The sequence below is a fragment of the Nasonia vitripennis genome, assembly GCF_009193385.2.
Source record: "Nasonia vitripennis strain AsymCx chromosome 1 unlocalized genomic scaffold, Nvit_psr_1.1 chr1_random0004, whole genome shotgun sequence".
Lineage (NCBI taxonomy): Eukaryota > Metazoa > Arthropoda > Insecta > Hymenoptera > Pteromalidae > Nasonia > Nasonia vitripennis.
This window is the reverse complement of record NW_022279590.1, coordinates 874,787-891,522: the sequence shown is the minus strand read 5'-3', so window position 1 is coordinate 891,522 and position 16,736 is coordinate 874,787. Positions and strand designations below refer to the sequence as shown.

The following is a 16,736-nucleotide window of genomic DNA, read 5'->3' as shown; positions in this document are numbered from 1 at the left end:
AAAGTTAAGTATGGAGCATGCACGTAAAATGATTATCTTACCAGAGGAAGCATATGACCGTGTAATGAAAAATCAACAACAACCACAACAAAATCAACCAGATGAATCAAGTAATGGTTTGGAACAGCCGAGTGTGCAGACAAAAGGTGATAACTTATCACGTCTCGATGCTGAGATGCATGATATACTTTTTTTAAAAAGTATTACAGATGAAAGAGAAAAATGTCAAAAGTATTTACAAATTTTAAGAAGGTATCTTCATTTTAAAACTTTAGAACGTCAAGAACTTTTATCCGATGGTAATACTGCTGCAGCTGCTGGTGGTGTAGAGATTGAAAATGTGGACACATTAAATCCTTTGTCTGGTGAGGTAATTTTGACAAGTATACCTAAGGGTTATGTGAGGAAAGCTCGTTTATTGCTTAATGATTGGAAATCAACTGTACCTCATCGTATCAAATGGGATAATTCGGGTACAGTCAGCATCGACGGTAAAGTTATACATCAGTCAAATATTATAGATTTGGTGGAGGATGCTGTTCAGAGCAAGGCAACAGATGAAGAACCTACTGGAAGATTTCAACTTGCTCATTTTATAGCATCGTCTGACACACCGTCTAAATTCATAAGTAATCCGATTGTATTGTCAATTAGTGAAAATTTCAAACGTGCTTTGAACAAAATACCCTCAAGTAAAAGAGATAGTTCGGAGAGCGTTCAGACTTTGGAGCAAGGTGCAAGACTTGCTGCTTCAAAACGTTACAGCGAACGTTTGAACAAAAAAATCCTTACCACGAAAATCAGGCGATAAGTGGCTAAGCTATAATATTTAAGAATGCCTTATGAAAATCAATATTTTTACAGTAAACACGAGGCTGGCTACGCAGGTGCACGTAACCTCATTCGTGTTAATAAGCAAAAAAATAAGAATAACGTTAATATTTGGTTAAGCAATCAGGATGCATACACGCTTCATCGTCCTATTAGGAGAAAATTTCCTAGACTCATGTACAATGTCAGTAATGTGGATGATTGTTGGGAGATGGATTTGTGTGATATGCAGGCTCTCAAAACTTACAACGATAACTTTGCATATCTTCTTGTCGTAATAGATATTCTTAGTAAATACGCTTGGATCGAACCGCTTTATGACAAAAGTGTCAAGAGCGTCGTAAGTGCTTTTGATAAAATCCTAAAAAGAGCTAATGGTCGCTCACCTGTACTTGTACAAACAGATAAAGGTAAAGAGTTTGTTGGTTCGGAATTTCAAAAATATTTAAAATAGCATGATATAAATTTTCGAGTTGCACGTAATCCTGACGTTAAAGCAACAGTTGTGGAACGTCTTAATCGAACCCTCAAAGAAAGAATGTTTAGGTATTTCACACATAAAAATACACACAGATATATTGACGTTATTCAAAATATTGGTTATGCCTACAATCACACACTGCACAGTGGTATAAAAATGATTCCTACCATAGTGAATATGCGAAACGCCGATGAGGCTAGAAAAAATTTACAGAAAAGAGCACTAAGTCAGCATAAACAGTCTAGAGTAGGTATATATAGAGTAGGTGAGCACGTTCGCATCAGTCGAGCAAAAGGTACCTTCGACAAAGGATACGAGAAGAACTACAGCGAAGAGATCTTTAGAGTACATAGAGTTTCACGTCGACAGAATCTTTATACCTACGAACTCGTTGATCTAGATGGAGAAATAATTGATGGATTTTTTTATCCAGAAGAACTCGTACGTGTCGGTGATGATCGTGTAACAAAAAATAAGGAATTCAAAATTGAACGAGTAATTAAGAATAAAGGTCGAGGAGTAAATAAGAAATTATTTGTGAAGTGGATTAGCTACCCAGATAAATTTAACTCGTGGATTAAAGCAAATGATATCGTAGAAATCTGAAACATGTCTAGCGAAGAATTTTATCTGGTACTACCAAGCAACAGTAGTATGAAATATTTTCCAGATAACACTACGTCTTGCTTTAATACTCAACTATCTCATGAAGTCCGGCTATCTGGGAACTGGGCTGTTGCACTAACGGAAATACATATACCATGCACTATGGTGCATATTCAAAAAGATGAATGCGAAATAATATTTACCAAAACTAGTAGTAGCGGTAGTACAACAACAACAATAACAATAACAACAACAACAGCTAACGATAACGATGAGAAGCAGAAGCATAATAAAAAGCAGAAGAAAAGAAGTGCTACAGAACACACGCATGAATTTGTAAATTTAGAGTACAGCGATACTTCTTTTTCACCTGGTGTCTACGACAGCCTAAAAGATCTAGCGGAGGCTATAAATAATGTACCTGAACTTCACGGATATCTACTTATAGCGCCAGCAAAAAAGAAAAGAGGCTACTACAACCTACGAAAAATGTGCGAATGTAAGGAAGCTCATTACTATAGTTTTAGCGAAAAAGTTAAACGTATATTTGGCTTTGAGAATGAGAAGTATAGGCTAAAAGATTTTATAACCTTGAAACCACAGTCACCAGAGTCACGATATACAACAATCACAGGGAACAAACCTGCTTGTTTAGTAAGAGCGATATCAGATCAATTTTTTGTCTACTCTGATATTTGCATTCCATACACAGTCGGTGATATTCAAGCATCACTTTTACGTATAGTGGTATTGGATAATTCCAAGTATAAACTGGGTGTAACTATAGTCAAACAATTTGCACCTCCTAATTACATTCCACTGCTGAACAACACGTTTCAAAATGTTACAATAGATATAAGAGATCAGCATGGTAATCATATACCATTCGAGTACGGGACGTTGACAGTTACACTTCACTTTAAACGCTGTCCGTAGAGCATGAAAAACAAAAATGAGTTACTACGTAGAATATTATTCCGATCAAATTGGTGCTGGGCTAGGTAGAGAAGGTGTACGACGAGTGTTTGCAGGATCAAGATATCAGCGAGGGCACGGTGGTATAGACCATTTCTTGAGTGGTTTATTTCGAGGAGTCTTGCTATATCTCACTAGTGGTGCCAAAGCTGTAGGTAAAGAAACTATAAAAGCAGGAATAAATGTATTAGATGATGTGGGTAATCGCGGTCTCAGTTTTAAACAAGCTGTGAATACGCGTGCACGAGAGTCTGGTCGAAATCTTAAACATAAGGCCCCAGATAAAATAGCTGAAATGATGAAGGGATCTGGATATAAGCGACGTGGTAAGAAGCGAAAACGTCAGTCGCGTAAGAGTCGTATAACTGGACGCAGTAGAACCAGCGGTAGTGTGAAGAAAAGACGTGTTAGTAAGAGTAAAGTTAGAAGCTCGAAAAAATAGAAAGTAAATAGCAAGAAGAGGAAACGCAGTGTCTCTGATATTTTTGGATAAACAACATCAACGTTATGGCCTTTCTGCATTCAAACTCATGCGAGTGCATGAAATCAGAATAAGATTTATTTACTTTACCACCGACGCAAACGTCAGTGGAAAATTCACAATTCATACATTACAAGCCCGTTTCATCTCTCACCGACGATGGACCATTGGAATTTGTCGTTCCAGGAGGAAGTGATTATCTTGATCTTGCGTATACAATGCTCAGTATACGCCTGCAGATATTACTTAATGTTGAAATTGCGGCTAATGAGAGTGCCACAGAGTACTCTAAGGTAGCACCAGTGAATAACCTTTTACACTAACTCTTTAATCAGATAGATGTGTTCTATAATCAAACACTAGTATCACCGCCAAATAATGCATATCCATACCGTGCATACATCGAAACACTGCTAAATTATTCAGCGCCTACAATGAATTCTCATCTTAAATCAGCACTCTGGTATTTAGATACTCCTGGTCATATGGAGACACCACCCAACACCCCAGTCACTGATCCAACAGCAAATAAGGGAAACGTTTATCGTCAGTATTTTTCAATTAACGGCCAAACTGTTGATCTAATTATTTCTAACTGTATCAAATAAGTTTTTGCTAAATGGTGTTAAACTACGCTTACGATTAGTGAGAACTAAGGATGCTTTTTCCTTGATGGATGCGTCTGATAACGACAAATTTAACGTACATATTAAAGAAGCATCACTGATTGTACGTCGTGTTAAAGTGAGTCCAGGGATTATGTTAGCACATGCGAACACTCTCGCAAAAGCCACGGCTAAATATCCAATAAATCGTGTAAAAGTAAAAGAATTTACATTGCACAGTGGTGTTCTTGGCGATACACTTGACAATGTTATCCTAGGCCAGATTCCTAAAAGAATAATCATCGGTTTCGTAGATAATAGAGCATTTAATGGGAATAGAAAGTTCAATCCTTTTAATTCTCAACATTTCAACATAAGCTATCTTTCACTTTATGTGGATGGAGTGCAGATTCCCAGCAAACCGCTACAGCCACGATTTACGGGGAGTAATCCAATATTCGTAGAATGTTATCATACATTATTCTCTGGTACGGGAATACACTTTATGAATGAATCACTGACGGTTACACGAACAGATTACAATAAGGGCTATTGCTTTTTTGCTTTTGATCTAACACCTGATTTGTCTGCAAACTCATCATTTCATTGGAATCTTATCAAGCATGGTAGTGTTCGAGTAGAAGTCAAATTTGAACACGCTCTAGCAACAACAATTAACTGCATGATTTATGCCGAATATGACAATGTCTTGGAAATAGATTCAAGTCGACAAATCATAACGGATTTCAATGCTTAGGAAGAGATGTTGGGGATAGAAAGAGAAACAACAGCAGCGCCTTCTACATCGTTAACTGTAAGAGAACAAGACACACTATGCTCAGTTCTCTTTGAACGTTTATACAGTTCACTAGTGCTACTTTACCTTCTGCTGCTGCTGCTGCTAATCGCTCTTAAACTGTCATGAATTACATTATTAACGTTCAAGGTCTGAGAGATCTTAATAACAAATTTATTCCTAAAGAAGTGGCTATACTTGGTCTAAAAAATAGAGCTATTGGACACTGGATCGTTAAGGCCCCCCACAATTTCACAGAATTGTCTATTGGAATAAAAAGGTCTAACGAATATATCTCTAATCAGTTTCATGGCGTCCGCTGACATGAAGGTGACATTAGTATGGAACAATTGCAATTTCATTTACAACAAGTGGCAAAAGTGGCTATACGTGTTTTTACTCATGGACACGATAATTGGAGATATTTGGAAACTGTCATGTCTCGTGAAGTTGTGAATATGGAAGAAATGTACGCGCCGACTTTTCAAGAATTAAAAAAGAATTATCCGGGCAGATTTATGTGTTTAAATCACAGTATCCAAGATATAAACAACACTCGTGATTGTGCTGTCAACCAGGCATATTTATTGAGAAAGTGGTTGCACTCTATTGCCGAGGATATCACCCAAGATTCAGCGCAAAAATTTAGCTACGCTTTATACTGTAAACTTCATTCTCGTGTTTGGACAGCAAAATCTATTTATAGTGGACGTGGAAGCGACGTGCTTGATCATAGCTAAAACAATGAATACACGTCAACTGCTAAGGGCCCTCAAACCATTAGCTGCCAAGACAGTTGGTGTATACGCTGCAGATAGAATCCCTAATGTTATGGAACATCCTACGGCTATTATCGCAAACACAGATGATCACACCAAACGAGGAACACATTGGATTGCTATTTACATAGATGCAAATGGTTACGGAACGTACTTTGACAGTTATGGATTACCACCAATCTCACAACATCATGTTAGAAGACTCAAAATAAATTGTAAACGATATCAGTGGAATAAGCAAAAATTACAAATAATCGATTCGCAAGTATGTGGTCAATACTGCATTATGTTTCTTTATCATATGGTTAATATACCTAACTTACGCACGTTTTGTAATAAGTTTTCACGAGATTCCAAAAAGAACGATGCGTTAGTGGATGCGTTTTATAAAAAACTTTTAAGAAATAAAAAAGTACGCCTGCGTTCAAGAAATGTTAAGAGATTCGGAACTGAGCGTTCTCTTGTTTCAGGATTTTACAAGCAAATATGTACTTCGAGAATATCTGCGAATTATTGAAACAATTGTCAAATATCATTGAGTAAAAATATGAATAAATTACAATCTTAAATATCTAAAATGTTCTCATTTACAATACCTTACTTGCTTCTACATTCCTGTTATCTGAAATACTGTAATATAAGAACTTTATCAATATAGCCGTTGACATCCAGAGTCATTTATGTTTTACTTTCACATCCTGTTTCATCCTGCTCTCACTGTAAGTAGAAACCAATGAAAGTGCTCGTAGTCTAAACATATTGTTCTTAGAAGTTTGCGAGATGTAACCCTAGCTTTTGTCCGTTGAGCTTTTGACCGTTGACGAATATGATACTTTCTTTCCTGTTGCGTCAGCAACTTCTCGTTTCCGAGACAACAAGGCTACAAGAGCTGGGATGAATAATCTTTGAATTTATACATTTTATTTTCTATACGGTCCTTTTAAGGACCACAATATTTTCATAAACTTAGCGCAAAATAATAATATACACATTCCTCATCTATTACACCATGTAAGATTGATGTTTATATTAGAGGATGGTGACATCATTAAAATTTCATCTTCTAAACAAATAATTAGGATATGTTATCATGTAAACATATCGTTAAGATGTCTTATACACGTGTCATAAAGATAAACTTTATCTTGTAAATAAGATGTCACACGTGTCGCATCTTTATCTTATAAACAAGTAATAAAGATACTATTTAATATTGTGGTAAAGATATCTTGTTTGTTTATGTAAACATGATATCTGACTTACACGATATAAACATGATACTCTTATCTTAATTACCTATTTATAAACATGATACATTATCTTATCTTTATTACTTGTTTACATTGATAAGATAAGAATGCGCCAGTAATGACGTCATTTGTTATGTCTCCCCATACCGGCTTACTTACTACTAGTGGGCAAAAATAGTATATTACGATACGTGTGACCTAAGTAGCCGAATTTTTCACGGCGTGTATTAGCGCCCGAGCGCAACGAGGGTGATAAAACGCCATGCACTAATGAGCTGCTTAGTTTACAAGTATCGTATACAATATCATAGCACAGCTACTAAAATCCGCCAAGTCACGCCTATCCGTGATAAGCAGTGGTAAGCAGTCTATTATTGTACCGTAAGGTTAGCGCACGAGCGTAGCGAGGGCGATATACACGGTGCAATAATGGACTACTTAGGTCGCGGATAGGCGTGAGTTAAACGCGGATTTTAGCCACACTGTGCTATAAAGTAACTTTATTCCCTCATTTGCGGGAATAAAGTACTTTATTTCCGCAAATGAAGAAATAAAGTCTTTATTTCCGCAAATGATGAAATAATAGTATATTGTGTATTAAGAGCGTAAAGTGGACTTTTTTAGGCTGAGTGTGGAGTTTGCAGTACGAGTCAAGGCGAGTTAGCCCGAGCCGAAAGCGAAGGCGTTTACGAGCCGCAGACGAGTACTGCAACCAAACGAGGCCAAAAAGCCCACTTAGCACTTGGTGCACACCATATTATTTGTAACGCATGTATTGATTTTTGCGTTCAAACTGCACTTGTTAAATTTCTTGCGAGTTTAGAAGATTTGCCAATGAATTGTAATTTTAGGTCAATATTTTTTGTAACGCATGTATTGATTTCCGCGTTTTTTATGCCTATAAGCGGAACAGAGGTGACTTTTTTTGGTACAACACTTCAAAGTATTTAGTTCTATATATGATACATATGACTATATTTATGTATGTATCAGCACATACTTTATCCATTGTTATAAACTTTTCAAAGAGCTTTTTTTGCCCGCTTATTTAGGCCGCTCAAAAAAGGTCGCTTTATAGCTGCTTTTAAAAGGCTCTAGTCTTAAAAGAGTCACTTTAGTCCCGATTTATAGCAAAAATCGTTCGTGTGTTACAAAATAATACGTTGTGCATCAAGAGGAGAACATAGACTATTTCAAGCGAGGGTGAGGTGTTCAGCACGAGACGTATACGAGTCTTTTTCTTATCTCGATTCTTGATCGAAATACGCGTATGCGCAATTACGCATTTGTGGCTAAATAGCAGCAGTTTCACGCTGATGCCTTTGACCGCAAACATGAATTTTATGTACAATGTAAGTTTTTATTTTTTTAAGTTTGTACTTGGAAAAATTAATAAATACAAATAATGAAGAGTGCAATTATTTGTGAAAAATAAGCCATAAGCATATTTTTTAAAAAAATTATAAAATTTGCAAAAACTTAAAAAAGCACGTATTTATAGCGGGGAAAAATAACCTATATTTTCCTCTAGGGGATAAATGGCCTATTTTACCCCTCTGGGAAAAATTACCTATTTTTTTCCCACTCGAGTTCGAACTTTTTCACACACGCTTGAAATGAACCATTTCCTACGCTACTTTTTGACGTGAAAAGGGGTGAATTTCATGGCTGAGTCATAGAAAATATATGGTCTCTATCTCTTTCTCTCCCCGCCCCTCCCCTCCCCCAGTAGGTTTGACTATTAGGTGTAGTTCAGTGTGAGAAGATTTTTCCTAAAAATCAAACAATAAAATAAGACAATAATGTAACATTATATGTGAATTGTGGCGTAGAAAAAGAAGTAATTTATGCTTGGAAAAGCCTATTCTGTAAAACGCGGTTTAAGTAGGTACCGTTCGACACTGATTCGCCTATATCTGTTACTTATGCTTATTTTATAGCACTGCGTGACCTAAGTCCGCGTTTATGTCACGCCTATCCGTGACCTAAGTAGTCCTTTAGTGCACCGTACTTTATCGTCCTCACTACGCTCCGATGCTAACCTCACGGTGCAGTAAAGGACTGCTTATGTCACGGATAGTTGTGACATAGCGGACTTAGGGCAGGCAGATGCTATAAAATAGTATACGATACTTGTAACCTAAGTTGGCATTATATCACGCGGCGCTGCGTTATCGCCCTCGCTATGCTCGGGCGCTAACTATACGCCGTGTAATAAAGTGCCACTTAGGTCACACGTATCGTATACTATTTTATAGCATCTGCCTGCCCTAAGTCCGCTATGTCACAACTATCCGTGACATAAGCAGTCCTTTACTGCACCGTGAGGTTAGTGGTTAGATTTCCATTTTGGGCCCTAGTTGTATAATATACTATTTTACCAAAAATTTAAAGTATAATATATTTCTTTTCAAAACTTGAAAATACAAAATTAATAATTTTGTTTTAATAGAATGATTGGAGCAATGCCTGCTGTTGCCGTTCGGCATGAAAGACGACGACAAGAAAACAGAACAAAGCGCCCTAGTCAATTATACTTAGGTGGCCAGTGGACTCAGACTTCCCAAGGATCTCCTTTAACGCCAAGTTCGTATACTCAAAATAAGCATGACGAATCAGCACCTGAAGTTTACTTATGTGGAAAGGTGTACAACTTTATATTTCTATATTTTTTAAATATTACAATGTCAATTTATTTATATGACGAATAGACACTAGTACGAATCTCGCGTTTTTGGGAGCTTCGGTGAAAAGACATTGTAACGATCTTGATTTAACTCGCACTCTAAATGTAAAATTACCAATAACCTTAACGTGATATTAAGATTTACGAAAGATTATAAAAATTTAACAAGTCTTTTAGTGTGAACGCCGGAGAAAGACTTGCGTGAAAATAGAAATCGTTTTTTGAGAGTACTCTAAAATAGTGAAGCAGTAATGAACCTATCAGTCAGCAGCAGCAGCGGCGGACTGAAAGAGGTAAAGGTCGATCCTCAGCCTCCAATCCACATGAATTTCCAGCTGGATATTCACCTGGATTGTGACAATATTCAGGTATATAAAAAAATCGCCAAGACCTTAGCTCGAATCCGAGACCTTTTTAGCCCAGCAACAAGCTCTACAACTAAGTCGCAAAATTTTGGAGAAATTACGCCATATATAAAACCAAACAAGATCACAGTACCGTCGCACTATGGGCGATTTCAGGAAAAGTATTGTCAAAATCAAATTGTGCCTCTCAGGAAAGTGCTAGGGACCTAATTTTTTTTTAAATGAAGGTTGTACTTCTCAAATATAGGGAAAAATATCAGAATCTTGTTTTCTGTTGATGTCGAGCCGGAACACCTATGAAAAGTACGAAATTTTAAGAAAACGATATTTTAGCTACTTGTTAATGCATTAATATGCCATAAAAATGCATTTTAAAATAATTGGGAATTTTTGAGACAATCATATACTATTTTTTTAATGAATGAATGATTTTGTTTACCTACATAACCTAAAAATTCATCTATTTCGACCTATTATACTAAGAAACGTGAATCCGGGACTTAAAATTATCATAAATCACGGACCTCTAATTTGATTAGCTTCGAATATTATATTCTAATAATACGGCACTATATAAACAAGAAAACATGTTATTTTAAAGTATTCTAACCTACAGGAATTTTAAATCTGAGAAGTTTCATTTTGTAGCATAAAAGATTTCAAAGTTAACACACATAAAATTGTTGATAAAATAAAATATTATTATTCTCACCACATATAACGTACATAAATTATTATATATATATATATATATATATATATATATATATATATATATATATATATATATATATATATATATATATATATAATTATGTAACCTAGACTATTAGATTACATGTTAACGCTATAGTATTTACACGTTATATAGTAAGAATTAGCAACGAAATAATAACTCTGTAATATAAGTATTCCATTTCCAATTAATATGATAACCTTCTATTATTTCATAATAATTACATTATAGATTCTTCATCAGAATTATCATAAGTCATATTACTTTCATCATCGCTTGTGTTCTGGTTTCTTCTTCCCACTCTTCTTCGTTCATAATATGCCTATAAAATAGATTGAGGATGAAATCATAATTCTGAGCTCATGACAAAATTAAATTCGTAAATAAACTTACGTTTCTTTTATATAGTTCAATGCCTGTGCATTTTGAAAGAATATGTGCTTCTTAGCTAATTTTATTTGATTGCCTATGAACATCAAAGATAGTTTTGGGTCACTCATATGCACTGCTCTGTTAAATACATCCGTAATTCGTGATAATCTACTTGTCTGTTTGGAGTGTTCTGTCATATTTCTGCGATAAAACTTATGCCAAGACTAATTAGCATCTTCGGCATAGTATGCTAAAGGCATAGGAAATTGCCTGGCAATTTGACACCCATGCATTAAAATTTTATGAAGCGTTGGATTCATTCGACACCATGGATACGTATTGTAGTACAGTTGATATGTATTTATACAGAACCTTTCTAACTCGTCTAATTAAAGCTCCTTTTTTGCATTTAAATAAAGTTAATATAGTTACAATATTTTGAACCAAATCTTCATTAATTTCCAATGACCTTGCAAATTTTTTCGGATCTTCAAAACATCTACGAGCTATATTTCCAGTATTTGTTGTTCCATGGCCTTGTAATACTTAGTCCACTCTAACTCCGAAATCAATGAAAACTTTTTTCTGCACATCTCTTTTTCGAATTTGATGTCGCTATGAAAATCGTAGAATGTATAAATTAATAAAAAACATTAATAGCATTTATTGATTAATGAGGTAGTTGCTTAATGCTCTAAATAACCCCATCAAAACGATCAATGTTGATTCAATGCTGATTTCAATATTGATTTCAGTCTGAAATCAGCGTTGATTCAATATTGAATCCACGTTGAATCAACGTTGAATCAACATTAAATTTGTACGAAAACGCAACGTGGATTCAGCGTTGATTTCAGACTGAATTCAGTGCTAGATTTCAAAGTTCAATCAGGGTTGAAATAACATTGTAAAAAAAAACCGCCAAGACGTGGGCTCGAACCCAAGACTTTTTAATTAGTAGACGAACGACTTGACCACTAAGCCATTTCGACACTTGCAATGTATATCTCATAATGTAACATACACGGAAATCTATAGGTGGCAAATAGTCTCGAAGCTGGGTACCTTCCCGAGAGCACAGAGAGGTCCAGCTGAGGGTCCAATCCAGTATTATTATAAAAATCATGATAGAGTAGGTTAATTTTCGGTTATTCTCTATAGGATTCCGTTTATGTTACATTATGAGATATAAATGTAAGTGTCGAAATGGCTAAGTGGTCAAGTCATTCGTCTACTATTCAAAAGGTCTCGGGTTCGAGCCCAGGTTTTAGCGATATTTTTTTACAATTATTTATTTCAACTCTGATTTAACCCTGAAATCCAGCACTGAATTCAGTATGACATCAACGCTGAATCCACGTTGCGTTTTCGGACAAATTCAATGTTGATTCAACGTTGATTAAACGTGGATTCAATACTGAATCAACGCTGATTTCAGACTGAAATCAATATTAAAATCAGCATTGAATCAACGTTCATCGTTTTGACGGGGAAAAAATCATGCACATAATTATTATAGACGCACCTTTTAGCGGTTCTCGAATATCGCACGTTTTGAATGGCATTCTATAAGAAATGTTTAGGAGATGCTCAAATGTATTAATTTCCGCGTGCAATAACCCCAAACCATACTTCAGTGTTTCAGCAACAGGAGTGAAATTATTGCCAAATTCTCCAATCTGATGAGACGTTATCTTACAAATTGGACATCTACTGGTTGCACTATTTCCCACTATTACATTAAACATTTGCCATCAAAAAGAGTTTGTGTAACTCCATAAGAAACGCATATGTTTTTTTCCATTGGACAGACTAAATTTATAAGAACTGAGATTCTTTATTTCATTTTCTAATCGATTGTATTCACGTATGGTCGAATCATCTGTTTCTTTTTCGAATGCAATCCTTAATGGTCGACAAAGCCTTACACTTTGAGGAATTGGATTGATCCATGATTTTCCATCAGACTTATTAGAGCTTATTTTAATGATAATGAAGCTTGTAACGAAGAGGGACTGCTTGGAAGCTTCGCTTTCATTTACAGCATCCTTACATTTTTGATGTACATTTTTATGGCCTGAAGAACTATCGAACCCTACAGTTACAGAAAGCGTTAAATCAATCAAGTCGTTGACACTCCAATCCAAAGTAACTGCATTGCAAAGTCGCTCACTAGTTTTATTTAACATCTCCTGCATTGATACCACCATCTGTACTTCGGAAATATCGTAACCATTTGGTAGACATTCGGAAAAAGCTTTGGAAATTCCTGAATAGTAGGGATAAATTGGAGCATTTCTCATTTTACAATCTTTAGATAAACTTATGTAAGAATTTTTATTCAAGTTTTGCTCTAAATAAAATGCTGTAGCTGAATCTGCTGTATGTTTCAATATATTTGACTCACACTGTTGATTATTCTCATTTTGCGTTCCATTGGATAAATCAGTATCATCTACGGTGAATTTCTTTGAAAGACTTAACGCTATTTCTAAAATTTCAACATCATTTTGGGCGAAGCCACATACCTCTCTTGCTCGTCTATATTAAGTAGATATAGAGTAATCTGATATTATCGTATATCTTCCACCATTGGAACCTCTTCTGACTTTTCTTGGTCGTCCTCTATTATGCTTATTTTTTCTTTTTCGTCCGCCCATCTTATGAATTATAACGATATATGATGTTGTGAATAGCGTGTATGATCTTCAGGAAGTAAGAGAGAAGGAGACCAAACTCCTATGGCGCCGGAGACTAGAAGTGGTCCTACTTTTCCGTCAAAGATCAGGACGAATGCCCGTCATTCTGACGGGCATTTAGCTGAAGTCAGAGGCTCCTGGTGGCGACAAAGTGTACTATATAGCACAATTAACTATGAAGCTGCGAACCCAAGTTCAAACCCACCACTGGGAACTTTTTTTTTATCAGTACACGCACTACTTATTAATAAATCAAACTTACACTAACAAAATTAATTATAAACCCAATACAAATTAAACTTAAACTTAATCACATATCCCAAAGCCCAACCGGGGAGCAATAATCATATGCGACTTTCAATCTTCAAGTTTCAGAGGTATCAATGGCCGAGGTGATTAAGGCGTTGGTCCACAAACTTTTTACCTGGGGTTCGAATCCCACACTCCGAATTTTTTTTTTTTATCAAGAATCCTTAAGACATTGTTAAATTGCAAATAAATGATTATTTTGAATTTAAATACATTTATTAATAAAGAAGTAATAATAAAGGAGCAATATATAAAATGATTTTTGTTTGGCTTGCGTATTGTTTTGCTGTAACATTGTTTCGTCATTGTTGACTTATGATAATTTAGATAATTTTCTTTTCATGTCATTCTGACGGGCATTCGTCCCGATCTTTGACGGAAAAGTAGGATCACTTTCGCCATTAAGAGTTTGGTCTCCTTCTCTCTTACTTCCTGATGATCTTCAATAAATTTAACATATACAGGGGGTATGCCGAAAAAATTTCTGGAAAGATGTGCATTAATTTGTCGGAATTTATGCTGTGATGAAACTGTGATCTTATTTTATTTAATTATTTTAAGTAAGTATTTATCGTATGCCACAGAAATTTATCGAAAAAATGCCACAATAATGAATTTTATCAAAAACTTAGCCTAATTCTGTGGATTTATGGCAAAACAACTTTAATCAATTTTTTTATAGTTTTTAGATATTAGCAAATTTAATCTTTTTTTTTGTAATATGTATTCAAGTCATTTTACTTTTGAGCCACAGAATCTTTTTCTTTTATTATCTTTGGCGGCAGATTCTAATTTTTCAATATTTTAAAACTTACCGTTTGAACAATTTCGTAACTGAAATAACACTTGCTTTTTAAAAATAACACTTTATAAAAATTACACTTTGTAAAAAACAACACCTTGTGAAAAATAACATTTGCTTGCTTTTCAAAACTAGGATTTACATAAATATATATTCTTTAATTAGTTATGGGAAACAACGTCTTCTGTTAAAGTAGTGCATAGAGATTTATATAAATATTTAAACAAATATTTAATTGATTTTACAGTACTGCATATCTCGACATTGATATGACAATTAAATGTTAGCAATAAATAAGGATTATATGGGACTACAAATTGATTATTAGCAGTACGATTCGATCCGTATTTTATTATTCGTCCATCATTACGTCGACGATATATTGGGTATCCATTTTCTACATTGTAATTAGTAGATGAAGCAAACGGTTTAGGAAACTTTTTAGTACATATAAATTTTGATTTATCCATACATGGTGAATTTTTATTCTGAATTCCACATGGTCCATGTATCATATGTTGTTTAACAAGACCATACAGGATAGGATAATTACTTTCATCTGGTATTTCAGCGCTAATAATATTGTCAATTTGATCAGAACTATGAAATTTATCTTTAAAATCTAATTATAGTAGTGCATGCATATGAGGTAATCCTCGCATTTGAAATTCAATTACATAGATGTAACCAATAATTTTACCAAAAATTTTTTTTTTTTGTAATTCATTCCAGAATGCAGCTACTTTAAGATGAAAAACTCGAGCTACTTAATCAGGTCTATCTAATGTATTTTCATTCTCATTTAAGTTTTCTACAATTTCAATCCATTAAGGATTACAAGTCATAGTAACAAATAAATCAGGTTTTCCAAATGTTTGGACGACTGTCATTGCGTCTATATAATTTTGTTGCAAAGAACGCGGACTTCCTATAAATGTTGATGGTAAAATAACCATTTTGCCAATATTGACATTAATTGATTGAGCTTTATTTGTTACATAACCCATTAATCCACGATACATATCAGTTCTTAATTTCGCTTGCTGATTTCTAATATAAAATAATTTTGTACCTTCAACTTTACACCATGAATAAACTATAAATTGTTGAGTTAATTTCCCTAAATTTAAACAAGGATTAAATTCATTTCGTACACTTAAAAGAAAGGAATAATATTGCAACGCTGTAACTTGGGTTTTATTTTAAATTTCACTTTGATAATTAGGTTGCCATCCTCCTTGTCCGAAAGGAAAAATTAAAGGATATGTCATAGAATCAACATGTTTACTTATAATTGGAATTCTCTCAGGTTTTGAATTTTTAGAATATATACAAAAATCACGATAAAATGGAGCTAGGTTCTCCTTCCTCACCTACAAAACACTACTGCAACTTCATTACATGATGGAAGTTAGAAGGTTTTATTATTAGAATAATTTTGTCGTGTAATAAACATTTTAACTTCTCTAGGTAATTCATTGGCATTTTGAACACGTTTTAATTCTTCTTCCTCAACTTCATGCATCATTTTGTATGCTTCAGCATAAGGATTTATTTTACGTAAGATATTGTCAATTTCATTTAATAGTTTTATAAATGTTAGAACTCCTCTCCATAATGTAAAATTAGTTGAAATAGGAAACACAAGTAGGAGGATAACCCTTGGTTTTTCAGAAAATAGAAACACAAACTATTAATGTATAAAAGTTGGCAACGTTTCGTCCAGGGTGAGGACCTCTTCAAGCCTTTATTTGAGAAAAACAGAAAAAATTAAGATATAAATCTATAAAAATATTTTTTACAATAAGTATAGAAATATCATAAACTTTGTTGTTATAGTTTTGTTGCATTTTATATCAGTTGAAGACCAAATTTCATTAGCTATTTCATATTATATATAATTGTCCAAATTTTCTATTTTCATTTGTTTCTGGATTTAACGAATAAGCATTATGATAAGTTT

At 34.5% G+C, this 16,736-nt stretch overlaps 1 protein-coding gene across 21 annotated transcripts in view; it reads left to right on the top strand.

Annotated features, from left to right (window-relative positions):
• Positions 1 to 16,736, top strand: part of LOC100113758 (AP-3 complex subunit mu-1) — an 835,720-nt gene that overhangs the window by 239,505 nt on the left and 579,479 nt on the right. For 17 of the 21 annotated variants that reach the window (XR_004228391.1, XR_004345113.1, XM_032601272.1 and 14 more), the window contains one exon: positions 9,257 to 9,449. Coding sequence is in view for 13 of the 21 variants with exons in the window: in XM_032601272.1 (XP_032457163.1) it covers positions 9,257 to 9,449 (193 nt within the window). In the remaining 8 variants the exon portion in view is untranslated. The remainder of the gene's footprint in view (positions 1 to 9,256; positions 9,450 to 16,736) is intronic. The other 4 variants (XM_032601276.1, XM_032601275.1, XM_031933696.2 and 1 more) reach the window with 1 other exon arrangement.